Genomic DNA, 16,364 nt, shown 5'->3' with positions numbered 1-16,364 from the left:
AAGAGGATTAATTAGGATGAAAGCACTAGTGCAGTACACTTCTGAACTATGGGTGGTTTGAGTGTGGTGTAAACTGTGCAATTTAAGACCCTGTACACATGATAGGAACTAAAGAATCTGTTGTTCTATTCACTCCCAACTGTTCTCAACATAAATTGTATCAGTGTAAATCTGTGTGTTTACATAGTTGTAAGAATAAGAAAGGAGGACATGTTTATGTGTGTGAATGAATGACTATAGAAAATAGAGAAAAAATAATGTATTCTTAAAATATTAATTACTATTGTTTTAATTTTTGTCATTATGTCTTTGCTACCTGTTTGTAGGTATGACTTTATTTGGGTCACTTTGTGGCAGTGTTTTTGATAATGATCAACTGTTTGACTCAAAACAAGAAAAAAGCGTCGCTAGTAATATATGGTAAAGAAGTGTTTTGAAGGACCAGAATTTAAACTGATCTCAAGATTATTCATTCATTTAAGACAGAGAGGACCAAATTTCTTTTCTTAATTAAAGTCTTGCAAATCAGGAGTAAGTTAATTGAACTCCATTGAAGAAAATGGGGAAAGTCCATAGCTTAGAATCTCCTGGAGAATGAAATTAGAGTCTATTTTGTTCATATTCTTACTATCTGACATGGGACAAATGTTAATCAAGAAGGAGAATCAAAGGAATTAATATTCCATGTTGCTGCCCTTTGTAGAAAAGGTTACTCTTCTGCAGTGGAGTTATTACTGAAAGTGAAAGCTTTCTCATTATCTAGTAAGTAGGCGGCTCAGTATCTGGTAAGTAGATGTTTAGGAAGAAATAGAAGCAATTAAAGCAGTAGCAAACGTGTGTATGATAATGGGATATTCTTGGTTGGTGCTAGGAAATATAAAGAATTTTCTACTTCTTTTGCATTGGCATAAGCTGTTTGAATTTCATTGACTTGAAAATGTGGTAAGAAATCCTGTTAAATTTCTTTGGAAATTGCTTTCTTTGAAGCAACAAAGTATCTATTATGGTATTTTTTTAATGGTATTTCTGCTACCAGCTTTTCCACTGACTCCAAAAGACTTCAAAGCAGACCTCCATCACCTAACATTTGCTTTACTTTCTTAACAAAAGGTAGAGATAGGAAACAAAAAGTACGTTCTATTTTTTGAAGAGAACTGTTTTTATTAAGACAGAAAAATATTCAAAATCTAATTGCAGCTCTTCAAAAGCTTTGGGAATCTTATTTATTATCTCCTGTTTTATCTTTCATTGAGTTTGCATACTCTTTAAGGACTTTCTAGGTGTAAAACCTACTCACTTTAAATGTTGAGGTCAAAGCAGTTTCAGGAGCTAAGTTGCCTTTGGTGCATTCTTCCAGTTACTAGTTTTTGCAATCGCTTTATTCATTGTAAAAAACAAACAAAATCTTCCCCACAGTTGTCATATGAAATCCCTTCATGAATATGGGCAGTTGGCAACTCTGCAGGAAGAACAACAAACACTAGGTTTTTGCACCTTGCTATCAAATACACAAGCTAAAGAAATGGTGTTTCTTATTGCTTGCAGTGCACCAGGTTAATATGGTTTGCAGTTTTAGGCATCCTTTGGAAAGCAAGTGAGGGATAAAGGGTTAATAAAATTGCAGTCATTCTAGAGAGGAGTCAGGGTGATGCTTTTTCTTCTACAATACTTTAACAGGTTATGTTTCACTGTTTTGCTTTAGACCAGTGCGATTAGTTAGTGTTCAAATGATGAAACTGATTCTGCTTTTATTTTTAGACAATTTATTTTAATTTGTCTAAACGTGTTAAATTATAGAAGGAAATGCATGCAGTCACTTGATTCTTAAAAAGCTGCTTCTTAAGGCTCACACTGGCAGAATTCATGGTGAAAGGAAGAGATCCGATCTGTTGCATTTTTCTTGCAGAGAGCAGACCTAGCCATCTCAGCCATCACTATAACACCAGAACGAGAGAGCGTTGTGGACTTCAGCAAGCGGTACATGGACTATTCCGTGGGGATCTTAATCAAAAAGCCTGAAGAAAAAATCAACATCTTCTCTCTCTTTGCTCCTTTCGACTTTGCGGTGTGGGCTTGCATTGCTGCAGCCATCCCTATAGTTGGTGTCTTGATATTTGTCTTGAACCGCATCCAGGCAGTCAGGGCGCAGAACGCTTCCCAGCCGAGCCCTTCTGCTTCCTCCACCCTCCACAGTGCCATCTGGGTCGTGTACGGCGCCTTTGTTCAGCAAGGTACTTACTCTCTTACAGCCACCACTGACAGCTGTTCAGAGATGTTCTGCCTTGGGTGAAGCAGGTCAGGACATGTTAGTCTTGGCCAGAATGGTCTAAAGATGAAAGAGAAGGCTTGTACAGGGAGGTAATACGTTTTATTAGCCCAGCTGATGACAAGTGGGAAGAGGTGGGTAAGTCTGGGGGAGAGACAGAAAAGTCTGCTTTTCTGTCTCTCCGTTAAGTCCAGAAAAACCATTCCATGCAGGCTTTTCCACTTCGCGAAAATTACCTCGTGATAAATAAACTACAGAGCTGCTTGGTGCAGAATTGTAACACTTCTCCAACTCTGACACTGGCACCTTTTCTAATCGTTTAAATTTAATATTAGAAATGTGTATGTTTTTGAACTAATGTGAGACAGTTTATCTTTTGGTTCTTTGAATTGAATAGGAAAATGATTTGTAGTCGTGTAACTTTACACTCAGGAATCTCTAGGCATAGGACTAATCCTATTGAATTTAGTAGGATTGCTACCATTAACAAAATTACTTTTGTAAATAATTGTTTGCAAAATCTGCCCACACAGTTTTGTCCCGTATCTATAATGTTAGTACTATTCTTGGAAGGCAGGTTTTGTTGAGTGTTATCATGGGTATGTTGTTAACTTTTTTTACATTTTTTCCATTGTGATTGCAAGCTTATAAAGCTTCAACTGGAAAATCCTTACCATTGCTATGAAACTTCGTCCCTCATCTCATTAAGGTGGCATCCTTGATGGGTTTAAGTACAGTAAGATATAATCAGCACAAATATATGCTGAAGTGACTAGCAACAGCTGTATGGTAAGGTTTGGTCTCCAACAACGTTCAAGCATAACTGTGCTTGAAACCTGCTAGAAAGAAATCTTCACGTTGTTTGAGATGTACAGAGTAACAAGTAATGACACTAATGCTTCGGTCTTTGAAGATTTAAATACAGCACAGGTAGCACACAAACCATTGGGCTGCTTTGTGGGTTTTTTCCAAATCTAAAATGGTCATTGAATGCAGACTATTTCTATATTCGGAACACTAACGATTTAGTTCCTGCATATTAGTCATGCTTCACCATTAAACTTTCTTTATTTAGAGTATTTTTCACGTTCGGTAGATTTGATCCTCAATAATTCCCAAAGGAACTATTTTGAAAGATGATTTTCTAGAACAATATCCAGGGCAAGAGGTTGACTGGAGAAAATGTTTGTAAATTATCACTCTTAACAGAAGCAGTGCTTTTCCCACAGTGAAAGGGTGGTCTGGAGGGGAAGCAAAAATGCAGAGGTGTAGCTCCAACAAAGTTTAACATAACAAGGCACGCAGAGGGTGATCGTAAATGGAAGCTCCTGAGAGACCCTCATTTTCTCTGTTTATTTGTAGGGGGCGAATCTACTGTCAATTCTGTGGCTATGCGCATTGTAATGGGAAGCTGGTGGCTCTTCACCCTTATCGTGTGCTCTTCCTACACAGCGAACTTAGCAGCATTTCTCACAGTATCAAGAATGGATAATCCTATAAGGTAAGAGCCTCTTCTTAACATGAAGCCAGAAACCTGGATTTCACAGAAAGGTATTATCCATTTGAGCACTCATTCTTGCAAGAAGGAGATAACTCTCTAATAAAATACTCCGCTTATTTGCAGTGGCTGCTTTTCTCTTCTCAACCCCCCTTCTTCTTCACTCCTACAACCTCCAAGCAGTTTTGACAGGTGCATGGAGGGGACAATGGCACTTTAATTGTGTATTTTTCCAGAAGAGATGTCTTTCATGTTTATATGTATTTTGCTTAACTAGAGCTCTCACTGCTTCAGCTGTCTTTATTTCTCTGTTGAACATCAGAGGGAACTGTCACCTCTAGGGGACTATATAACATTTCACTTCCCACCTTCAATGTGTAATTTTATGTTCTCAATATTTTGATATACACTGTTTTTTATACTATTATTTGCATGTAAGGTAATATAGGTGATCTTTTAAAATATAAATGGCCAAAATATAAATTGCCAGATTCAGTGGCATTATTTGCAGAAAAAGCTTCTTCTCAAGGCGGAAAAGATAACCGAACCTGACTCCAGGATAATAGATGTAATATAGCAGTTGTTTTATTGAATTTATATATCATTCTCTACAGTTTTGTTGGCAATATTGTGATGATAAATTACAGCTTCTGTAACAAACCCAATTTACCTCGCACCTTTGACTTCTTTCCCCCTGCAGTTTGCCTACTAATCCATACCCAGTGAAAATCTTTTCAATACACCAGACCTCTGAGCAGCTCCAGAATGCTGCTGGTTGTTTGGTGGCAATTTGTGTGTGTGTGTGTATAATTTGGCTTTCTTCAGAAAATTTAAGGGCTAAAGAATATTTTCATTTTTTCTCTCAAAACACGGACAAAATTTCCAACTTCATACTGTCGTGGAGTACTGGGAGGGACGTTAATCTTCCGTGGTCAGTGTCGACAGGATTAGAGCCTGGTATCTCATGTTTGGTCTGACGGTGATGGAGTGTAGAGGTGTCCAGAGGACAGGCAGTGCGACACAGGCTCTCCTCCTAGAAAATGCTGAGCCAAGGATTTTTAGGTGCTAGAGAGCGACACAGTTACTCTGTTGGTCTCACTTGGGGTTGCACTGGGGAAACTGGGACTGTAATCTTTGTGCTCAGCTCCTGAAACAGAGGCATTGGCACTTATGTGAGGCTGGCACTTAAAAAAGCTGCTTTTGCCTTCTCTGTGGTATCTGCATAGAAGGACATAAATAAGTGCTTTTCTCATAAACATGAGTTTAACAGTATTTCCAATTTTTAACTTGCCAATGTGTACTTGCAGGTAATGTAATGCTTTGTATGGATATAGTGTTATAATCATAAACTCATCCCAAAACCATATAAAGTTTCATTTTTAAATTAATTTTCTGTTAGTTTGGCCAAAATAAGTGGGTTTTAACCATAACAGAAATAAGAACTGCAAGTAATTTCTGGAAATAACACGAGAAACTAAACAGAATAAAACTACCGCAGAGTATCTGTGAGGCCTGGCTGTAATGGGAATAAGGTTAAGCTTGATGAATAAATTGCTCTTGAAACCCAAGACAGAAATAGTTATCTGGAAAGCTTGAATAATGACCTTCTGAAAAATTTCTGAAAGTTCTAGCTCCTTCATGGCAGAAGAAATTTTCTGTTTGGTCTACTGAGCACCTCCCAAAACTCAGCAAAGTTCAGAGGAGGACAAAAGTTGGGGTGAAATGCAGTGGGGAATCCGCAAAAAGAGACACAGGTTTAAGAGCAGAACTATCCATTATTAGAGGAGGCCTTTGAGGCTGAGCTATTACAACATTTACAAGGGGTTTTGATTCCCCTTCTTATTAAAATGAAAGGACATTGTTAATTTAAGTTACCATAAGGTTCACTGCCTGTGTTCCAGCTACTTGGCTATAAGGTTAGAGGTGTCTATTAGGTGTTTTCAGCCACTATGTGGATTATTCATACTGCCTGTGGTGTCTAAAGTGGTCCTGGATGCTTCGGCTTAGGCACCCAAATCATTCCCCAAATAATCTGAAATGGTAGCTGTCAGAAAACTCTGATTTGATTACTGGCTGGTGTAACTGAGGCAGTCAAGCAACTTGCTTCTTTTGGCTTGCCTATGGCTCTTTTATAGAGTTTGCAGAATCTCCCTGAGACCCTGCTGCTCTGAGAGAGAGAGAGATATCTGAATTAAACCCTCTCATTGAAAACTGCTAGTGCCTTAGGAAAGAGGAGATGGGGTAAAGAAATAGGTTCTCCAGAAACTCTATTGAGCCTTCATCCATTTCTAAGCTATGATGAAGATATGTTCATGTCCCCAATCTTTAGGAGCAACTTCTTATAAAATGTTGTGTCAGATTTAGAACAAATATTTTTCCTGAGAAAGTGAATTACTGCCTTACATGAATGCATTGTGGCCTGGTGTCTCAGCTCCCAGTACTCCTTAGCTTCAGCATCGTATGCTGTGGACTGGCTGATTTTGCCTTTCTAAATTTGCCACTCAGCTTGCCTGCATTATATCTTTCATGGACCCAGAAAGGAATACTTACTTGAAATCCATTTTTCCCACCCAAAGAGGCACAATGAGTTATAGCTGAAAATCTGCTCACCTGCTGAGAACTACCAAATCCATCTGTGTATCCATTGTTAAGAAACAAAACCCCCCATCCTCTCAGTACACATGTGGTGTTATCTCTCCCTTCGTAGGAAAGTCCTCTGGTGTTCAGTACTGCTGCTGCTAAATTGCCAGCAGGAGTGGAAATAGTATTATGGTGCTGCAGTAGCTGCAACATAGTTAAGACTTTCATTACAAGATTGATTTTCTTCCCAAGCCCCCTCCAAAATGCCTAATAAGAGTTGTTTCAGCATCAAATTGGGCATGGGTGGTCTATGACTAGCAGAATAGGAGTATGTTTGATTGAATAACTAAGTGTCAATCAACCCAGTGATCCTTACCTCCACAATTTCACTGCAAAACAAGTGTGTCATAGAAATCATAAATTATATTTATTAGAAAGGGCTTGGTGAGACATTCACTGAAGCGAAGTTGAACTGTTGGAAGGCGGATTTTTAGAATTAGCACGTCAGATGAAAGCCTGCTGATGAGGGAATAATTTTTTTTAAATCTGATATTCGCAAAGCTCACAAGGCTTTTCCAGCCTGCCATGAGTTTCAGGGATGGCCTGTGGCTCACAGAAAGGTGAAATACCCAGAGTAGGAGGCACGGCAGAAAGCAGCTTTGATATGCTGCCTGTATTTCTGTATTTCCTGACAGAGACTTCCTAAATCCCAAATCTGTTTCCAAGTCCTTTACTGTCCAGGTGCCAGGATCCCATGTAAGAAACGTGCCTATCTTGGAAAGAACAAAAATCTTCTCCTTGGATTTTCCCAAGCTCTCAAGGGCTTCATCACAAGCTTGATAACAGGGAGAGGCACTGGCTTTCTGGTCTGGCAAGGCTGCGCGCGCTGCCTTGCTCCTTGCATGTCCCATGTGCCCATCACTCATCCCGCTGTGACGGGAGGGTCAGAACGTGGAGTTTGAGACCCACATCAAAACCTCTGGCCCTTCAGGAGATCGAGGGTAGCAGAAAATAGTTTGAACGTTCCCCACCTGTCCTCTATTTTCCAGTTGCTAGCAGCTGGTACTTCTGCACCCCTTTGCTCTTTTAATACTGCTTCTCTGAGCCCTCTGTCCAAATTACCTCTTGTGCTCTTCTCTCTGCCCCAACCTCACAACACGGGAACAAAGGCAATGTACTGGTTACCTCAGGACTTATGCGTTTGTGGAGATTCACAGGCAGAGCAGTGAACCATCAGGCAGATTTCCTGAGCGCATGTGGGCAGAGGAGTGAGATGTTACCCGGTTCCAAAAGGGAAGGCATTTTTTGCGCATGTGCTGGTGACAACCACTTTGGAGCTCGGGCTAGGAGGCCGTGATCCATGTTCTAACTTTGTAAATGAGCAATTCTTAATTTTTGTTTTTAAATAGAAATCTAGGTAATGTTTAGATATGTTTAGGTAATGCTAATCCTTGACAAACTGGTTGAACCCAAATGATTTGCATTTATTATTCTAATATTTGCCTTCAGAACTGTATGCAGCTGAGAAGTCTTCTAACGGGTCAGTCTGCCAAGTAAGGGCTGAATTATTACATGAGAGTTTGTTCTTTCTTTTGTCTTAATACATTTTCAAACAGCCCTTGGATATGCTGTCTGACCTTCCATTTGTAATTATAAGTTTAATTAGCAGTGACTTAACTTCCAGCTTCCTTTCTTGTTAACAAGCAGACTACATGCAGTTCAGTAGCTGCACAGATATTCTGAAGCTCAGGTTTAGGAGAGCTTGTCTGACAAGAGGTTAAGAATCATGCAGGAAAAGTAGGGCAGAAAAAAGTAGGCTATTTGTAAATTCAAAAGAGTTTAAATTTAAGATTTTATCAAATTGATCCTTAACATTTGCACATGCTATGGGTGTTTTGAAAGGCATCTGTATCTATGCTTTCATGGACTGCATACAAACGCATGTTATATCTGCTTTAAAGTTCACAGCTGTTGTTTCATGATTTGGGATTTCCCTATTTGCATTTTAATCCCCAAATTTAATGTGTTTTGGTGACAGCTGAAGATTTACTGCAGCTTAGTTGGGGTGATAGTCTAGCACTTGGAAGGCTTGGGTGCAAATTCTTTTTCTACCACAAGCTTTGTTTGATGTTGGCAAGCTTAGCCTCCTCTCTGTCTCAGTTCACTTTCTGTACAACAGAGTACCAATTTTTTCATATCTTATACGGCATGTTGTCAGTTTAGCTGCTTTAAAGATGATGGCCAGAAATGACCTTATTATAATAGCTCTGCAGGTATCAAAATAGATAGATTTTCTGGGCTGCATACAAAACAGAAACAATCTCAAAATATTTTAAAAGAAAATGAGGAAAGTATTTTGAAGACGCCAGCTAGAGGGAAATGAACAAAGGTTTCATCTGCTGTAGTTAAGTGGATTTGATAGGGTTGGTAGCAAGAACCTCACAGGAATCCCTCTGTATTTGCAGTGATTTTGCCTTGAAATTCCTTGTGTTTGAAAACAGCCTTTCTGTTGTTGATATCATACGTGGCTTTCTAAATATTTCATTAGATTTTCTTTTGTTATGTTTAATTTTGTTATGTTCAATTTGTACTGTTTTGCAGTGTCTGTGCAGCACCTCAGGCACGTTGGCAGGAGGCATGTATGAATGAGCATGATAAAAAATAATTATCGTGATTATTATTTAAGGCCTGTGAGCAAAAGCTTCAATCATTAAATAACCAGATTAAGTTCATCCATAAAAACAAAGGCTAAAAAAGAGTGTAAGAAAGATGCAAGTGATTGAGCAAGGGCAAAACCTCAAAACTTTTTTCTTTCCAGAACATTCCCTGTTTAGACCACATGGAAGAAATATCATGGGAAATGCTCTGCAAGCTGTGCAGCAGGGCAGCAGTGCTTAAGGGCAGAGCTGGCCAGTCATTTGCCTTCAGGCACGGTTCAGGACAAGACACTGCGTTGTTGCCAGTGCTAGAACTCCCATCGTCTTATCTTTTCATTTCACTTTCATTGATGGTGTTGCCCAGTGGGTGCTTCTGGGAAACCCAGGGCTTCGCAAAGTCTGGAGCCTTTTGAAAAGCTTTCTGAATGCTGGCATATGGTGTTCAACCGCAGTTTAAAATGGATTCTAATTACTCCTGTAATTGGGCAAGCAGGCAAGCATATAAGTGCAAATATTCCCCAAGGACATTTTTCTGGGGAAAATAAGAAAGCACAGCTGAAAATCAAGCTTGCGTTCCATCTCTCCAGTTGCCATTACAAAAATGTAGCATATATTGGAGATCAGTGGAAGACCAAGAGATTTGTGATTCCACACCGTCTTCAACTCTACTTTTACACCACCTGTATTATAGCATCTCTTCATTTGTTCTTGTTACTGGGAAGTTCTGTGACTTAAGTGGGTTTAGGCATTAACATTCAGATGCATGTACAGTTTAGAGAAGAAAATGATTTGGATATGACATTAGCAAAATCTACCATCTGTGCAGGTAATAAAATAATTTTTTTTATTATTTTTTTCTTTTCCTTTGGAAGGGTGAAAATCTAGCAAGAGCAGCAACCCTTATGGCAGCCCAACAAAATGTACATGGATTGGTTCAAATCAGATTTGATACGCAGTCTCTTCTCAGCTCAGACTGTCTCCTTTTAGGTCGGGTTTTCTCATGTTAATATAGGTTATTCACTGGCTGTCCATAGAGTAGCTATATACTTTCTGCATACATTAAACCTCATTGGCCCCTGATTTCAACCGTCTTTGTTGTAGCATGTGGTTTCTTTTTATTACAAGGATAGTACCTATGGCTTATTTTGTTGAGTTTTATTTTCTATTTGACTCCTAAGGGATAAACAATACAAAATGCAGTAACAGAAGATTTTTGCCCAGTAGGTTATTTATATTTCTATTGTTTTTCTCTAAAGAAGCTGGTTTAATGTCTTATATGAACTGATAATGAAATTTAATATAACAGGATATTAAAAAGGCAAAATAATGATTACTACAGCAGTTCAAACAGATGTGGCCTGAAAGCTTCAGACATCTCTTAACTGTAAAGACTACCTCAGCCCACCATTTTTTAAGGACAAAAACAGGAGTAAGAAGAACAACTTCGTGGTGAATTCTGTTTTGGAAATGGATTCTGGGCGCGGAACAACCATTAAAGCAGGCTGGCCAGCGTGCTCGCGTATTTGAGTTTCACTCCAGCAAAAGCACTGATATTTTTTTCCACTATACCAGAAAGATACTTATTTGACCTACAGTGCAAAATTACCTAATTGTTTTTTGCATGTTAATATACTTTTCCAAGTGTTTGCATGCTGACCATGGTTGTTCTTCTTTTGGACAGACAGATACTGTTACAGGCCCCTATGGTATATATCTTTGTCAGAAGCGTATTTAAACAAAGACCCTCAAAATAACCTCAAAGACCCCAAAAGACAGGTAGAAAAAAATGTAAATATCTTCATGACACTTGCTAGTGAAACAGCTGCCTGAAAAAAACCAAAACAAAACACCTGTAAAATTACTTGTATTTTATACTATTTATCCGTGCTGGTCAGAGTCATTAGTGTAACAGTGGGCCCTATTATAGAAGCCATGCAGGTTGCTCTATTATGGGGTAATATAGTGCATATTTCTGCATAGGTTTCCAAATCATCTAGAGTCGGAAGGTCTCTCTGAAAGCAACCCTGCAGCCAGAACAAGCAAGTAAATTGCATTTGCAAAACTACCAATGATTAGTAAGCACTTTATCACAGTAAGTTACTTCCTGTGAAATGATGAGATGAAGTTGAAAGCAGGTACCTACTTCTAAGAAGGGAAAGCTGCATCTGTTTTCTTACTTGCTGTCAGCTCAGACAGGACACACATGAGCTTCCAACTCTGTTATTTTGGTGCATGTTTTGGAAAACGTTTCATTTGCTAGTGTGAAAAAAAAAAAGTCTTCTCATCTTGCACAATTCCTCACCAACATCTCCATGCAAGCTGTGGTTCTGTTGTTCTCGTACCATGGTTTTTCAGCACCAGAATTTCCCACCCTCCTGGCAGCAAAAGTAATTTTCCCACCTTCTGTTCATTTCCATATATTCAATGTCAGCAAGATGACTGTGAGTATAAAGAACGTGCACTGAATTGTTTATTTCTTTGGATTATTTCGGATGAGGGAGGAGAAGGGAAAGAAGGGAAGTTTCCAGCAGGAGCAGAGGAAGAACGCTTGCCCAGCCATCCTCCTGGAGTAGTGGTTGGTTGGTTAATGCTGACCAGTGTCACTGTGCTGTGGCCAGTCCTGTGCTCCACTTAGATCATCAGTCTTTCACAATGCAAGGTTTGAATTAATAGCTTGCAATAAAAATTAAGTAATGATCGTACCTCCTATGGCCTGAAAGTTCAGTTCATGCAGTCAATTCAAAAGCTGATCTCTAGGAGCAAAGTTCAGCAGCCATTCTTTCAGAGACTGAAGATTGAGCATGCCTATCCCGTAGGTTGGGAGGTTGAGTTTTGGTTTTGGTGAGCTCAGTGCACTGTCATCTGTTTCATGTTGTGCTGATGAAATCAGCCATAAATTAAGAAATCAAACTTTGTATGGGATAGTTAGGGTACAGGCACATGTCTTGTTGCCAGCTCTGCTGTGAACACAGGAACTTCAGTCGAGGGATGATGCAAACAGCTTTATGCAGTAACATCTTAAATCATATAAGCTAGATTCATTGGTGTTGTGAGAAGGATTCATTGTTGATTCTCTGATTTTTTTTTTTATCCCTTGCATTTGTAGTATGTATGCATATTTAGTCAAATGGTTGCACTACTCTTTTATAATCACTTAGAAACAAAATGCTTTTGGTTTTCTAGGTCCTGAAAGAGCACTTGCTGACATTATAAGAGCTTCTTAGAATTTCTTCTTATATTTCCTCACGTAAAGATAGTTTGCATCTGTGTCTTTGATATGGTCTCTTTCAGGAATTGTCAGCCCTTCTGTAGTCCTTTACCCTTTAAATCAACTTCCCAAGAGACTTTATCCTCCAGTTCCTGAAGTCTGTTGAGGTCTGGTCTTTTGAAATCCATTATTTTTATGCTGTTACTCTTGCTTTTTTTTTCCTCACGGTAGTGAGCTCCATCACCTTGCAAACACTTTTAATCTGGTTACTTTTATCTTTGACATCTTCATTCAAATCTAAAATAGCCAATCCCCTTATAAATGTCTGCATGATAGAAGATCATTCTTTCTCACACCTTAAACTCTTAACACCTTAAATGATATATAGGATGGTATTTCGTTTTCTGAAATAAAAGTTGTTCCGATACATTCTAAAATATTTATAGACCATCTTGCAATGAGGTGGAAAACTCTAAACTTGCCATTTAAAGAAAAGGCTTTAAAAATTGAATATTCTCATAAGGAGATTTAGAAACCATTCCTGATGATGTAAAAAAACCCAGAAAAAAACAGCAAAACACACTGGAGCTGTGGGTTCTTAGTTTCCCTGGAAACTAAGATGCTACTGTTTATTACCATGAGTGCTTTCCTATTAGTTCTTACTTCCTGTGTTGCAAACGATTTTCTAGAGGGAAAGAAATCTTTTCTGGAAATAATACTGTGTTGCTAAGGGAAGGATTGCATATGTTCTTTCCACTTCCTGGGCTCATCTGCCTTGCTGAGCAATGTTCTCTTCTTCTGCACGCGTGCCCCCATATAATAGAATACAGGAGCATTTCCAGACTCATCTGGACATGAGGGAGAGAATGGTGTTGCCTTAGAAAAGCTATTTTGATACAGCTGCCAAAGTTCCATTAAAAGAAAGGTAATCACATGCACTGAAGTTGTTTGCCTTTTAAACCATTAAAACCAGCCTAGGAGAATAAGCCATGGGTTTAATTTAACTGATTTATGAATAGTCATATCTATCTAAAAAAGAATAGAAAACCATCAGTCAGAATGGGGTGGATGATAACTACTATGTTTCTTTCATATGGCAGTAATGCAATTTCCAAGCTCATTTTTCAAGGTATGTAATTAGGCTACCCAATAAACTAATTAATCTCAATATAAGGAACAGCTAGTTGGTTTTGATGTAGTGCTGTCAGTGTTTCTAGTATGAGGTTTGGTATTCAGGCGAGACTCGTGTTCAGGATGAGGAGAGAGAGGCAAAAGGGTAAGGTCTCTTTTTCTGTTTACCTCATTGTACGTCAGGATGAGGTGGGAAGAACACCATATACCAAGTGCTTGCAATCTGGATCCTCTGAGAAACAGGCAAGTGGGCCTCCAGACTTTAAAATATGCATATGTAATGCATGCACTTTAGACATCAATAATAACTGATGAATGCGATGTGTGCTTTCAGTATTAATGAAGAGCCCTGTGTTTTGATTTCCCAGGAGTACCCAGCACATGTTCTAGCAATCCAGATGCCTCTTCAGAGCCCTGCTGTTTTCTTCTATTCTTTCTGTCAACATCAATAGCTTTTGCTTTACTCCCTGTGGTAAGGGAAGGGTGTGAAGCTGTTTTCCAGCATCACTTAGTGCCTCTGACAGATCTGAGCCATGTGAATTCATCCAGCCCCTCCACCCTGGCTATGAGACTGCTGACACTGGTGCAGGCAGTAGCCCAGAGCTTTCCACACCTAGATGCTCGTCCTCGCAGTGTGCGACAGCTCCTGATAAATCAAAAATTAATGAAGAGTTGAGTAGGACCTTATCCCACACTGGGATTTCATGGACTTTAATGGAACTACTCACAATATAATGATAACCTAACAATCATGGTATAAAGTACTACTCGCCCCGAGTAAGGACTTCATAAGCTAGCACCAAGATGCCAAGCTTATCCGTTCCCCACTCTATTTAATTAAAAAGCTACTCTTTGTCATCTGAGTGCAAAACAGAATGGCAGTGGTATCAGTACTTATAACACCAGTTGAGAAGGAAGAAAGCAATTTCTTCCCTCTCGATCTTAATCATTAATCTTCATTAGGATTTTTAGCTTCCGAATGTGAGTGGTAGAAGACATCAGCGTAGCAAAAAATTTAAAACGCATCTGCATAAATAATAGAGGTAGTTTGTTACTTTCATTTTAGGAAAAAGCATGTGTCAGTCGCCAGATGTGTTTGATTCAGACAATATGATTTTCATGCCAACTTTATGATATGTTTGATTTAGGTGAAGTGACTAAAACCTGCTGTTGGGGCAGAGTTACTGTTTAACACCAGCTGCAGTTTTGATTTTAATTAATAATTTAAGGAGTAGAATACCTTGCTTTAATTAACATGTTAACCCTTCAAGGTGCTCAGAGAAAGGTCACAATGGCAAAGCAGTTTAAAACTAAAGCAAGAAAATATTCAAAGGTAGTCCAAATGATGTATTTCTTTCCCCCAAACATGCTACAAGCTCTTGAGATGTTTTCACCTTTTCCTCTTTGCATTTTCATTTCCTCCTCACTGTTGAATGGAATATGGAGTGTGGGTAAAGGACCCGGGCTAACCCAGAATTTTTAGCAGGACTGATTATTCTGGATTTGTAGGATGAGCAGCAACTGCTCATAGCTGCTCCGAATCCCTTTGCAGGCTTTTAACTGAATCTGCGAACACCTTACAGATGTGCTGTTGTGCCAAAACTTTCCTTGATTCCTTCTGAAAATCTGCCCAGTCATGTAGTAATTTAAATGTGGATCTGAGCATACAAATTAAAGCTCCAGGTTTTGAAAACTTGGGCCTGCATCTTAAAAAAACCTCTAATGTGATTACTCTGAATGTCTCTTTGTCAGTCTACTTCTTTCCATTGTTAAATTGCAAACATGGCAGCCCAACTGGGCAATATCTTCATTTGTTAGAAATATGGAAATAATGGGGTGGTGAAGAGGGGTCCTGTAAATGCCCCTTGTAAATATAAAGGAAAGACTGCCTTCTGACTTCACTCCCTCAGTGAGGCATCAGATAAACTCGTATGCGATCACAAATGCTCAGCCACAAGAGAAACTTCATCCAGAGATCACAAACTATGGGGCGCCAGTGGATCCAGCTTTGAGATGCAAATCCTTGGAAACTAGTTGCCATTGCTACCACTATTAATGGAGTTATTTGTTACGCTATAGATTGTTTTCAAAAACATTTTCAAGCAAAGTAATTTTAACTTCTACTGTAAGGACAGTTTCTTTCCCATATGATAACAATGCAGAAAATATAGGACATCCAGAAAGAAAAGATTTATTACAAATAAGCAATAAAATCCCCCTAGTTAATGGAAAAATCAGCAATCTAAGTGACTTTTTCTCTTATTGCCTGGAGGAGGTCTGGAGAAAAGGAGGGTTGGAAGTATAGTTAGAGACATTGGACTGGCAATCAGGAGATGTTTAGCTTATTTCTAGCTGTTTAACAGATTTCTTGATGTGCAGTGCTGGAGCAGAGCCAGCGTCAGCTCTAGGCAAAATGAACTTCTACGATCCAGCGACAAGTCAAGGCCCACTCGTGCAGATCACTGCAGATGACTGCAGTTGCCGAGGTGGTCCTGAGGGCATCCTTTAGAAATAGCAATGGATAGGAATAACCAGAGGTCTACTTTTGTTTACAGAAGAACCTGTTTTACTGATGATGATGAGAAGCCAGTTTGATTTTTGGATCCAAAGTTGAGTCTCACAGCCAGAAAAACTGTTAAGTCTTTTTTTGAAAATGGGCATGGTTCCTAAATAAACCGCTGGAAGACATTATGAAGTTCTGTGAGCAATGGGGGACAGCCTAGTCGTATGGATTTTTGTCCTACATTCCCCACACTTCTTTGACTTTAGCAAAAATGCTGCAGGTTGTTCTGATATCAGTAAAGCAAAAGTGAGATTTTAAGTGATGGTAATAAAGCATATTCCTGCTGCATCTCAGACTCTTAGAAAAAGTACACAAAGCCTACAAATGTTTTGCCAATACAATGTGTGTAGCTAGTAATTAATTACTATTAAAATCATAAACGTGACAGTGTATCATTTATTAATAGCTGGACTGTCTTTGCATTTCAGTGGATATACATACGCTTTGTTCCCTTCTTTTAA

The 16,364-nt window shown here is 39.0% G+C and overlaps 1 protein-coding gene across 1 annotated transcript in view; it reads left to right on the top strand.

Moving 5' to 3' along the window:
- The window catches only part of GRID1 (glutamate ionotropic receptor delta type subunit 1), a 543,246-nt gene that overhangs the window by 489,747 nt on the left and 37,135 nt on the right, over positions 1 to 16,364 (top strand). Inside the window, exons 11-12 of the mRNA XM_059821260.1 lie at positions 1,907 to 2,231; positions 3,629 to 3,767. Coding sequence (XP_059677243.1) covers positions 1,907 to 2,231; positions 3,629 to 3,767 — 464 coding nt within the window. The remainder of the gene's footprint in view (positions 1 to 1,906; positions 2,232 to 3,628; positions 3,768 to 16,364) is intronic.

Source organism: Gavia stellata, chromosome 9 (genome assembly GCF_030936135.1).
Source record: "Gavia stellata isolate bGavSte3 chromosome 9, bGavSte3.hap2, whole genome shotgun sequence".
NCBI classification, from domain to species: domain Eukaryota; kingdom Metazoa; phylum Chordata; class Aves; order Gaviiformes; family Gaviidae; genus Gavia; species Gavia stellata.
The sequence above is the reverse complement of the archived record's forward strand: the minus strand, read 5'-3'. Positions and strand labels throughout refer to the sequence as shown.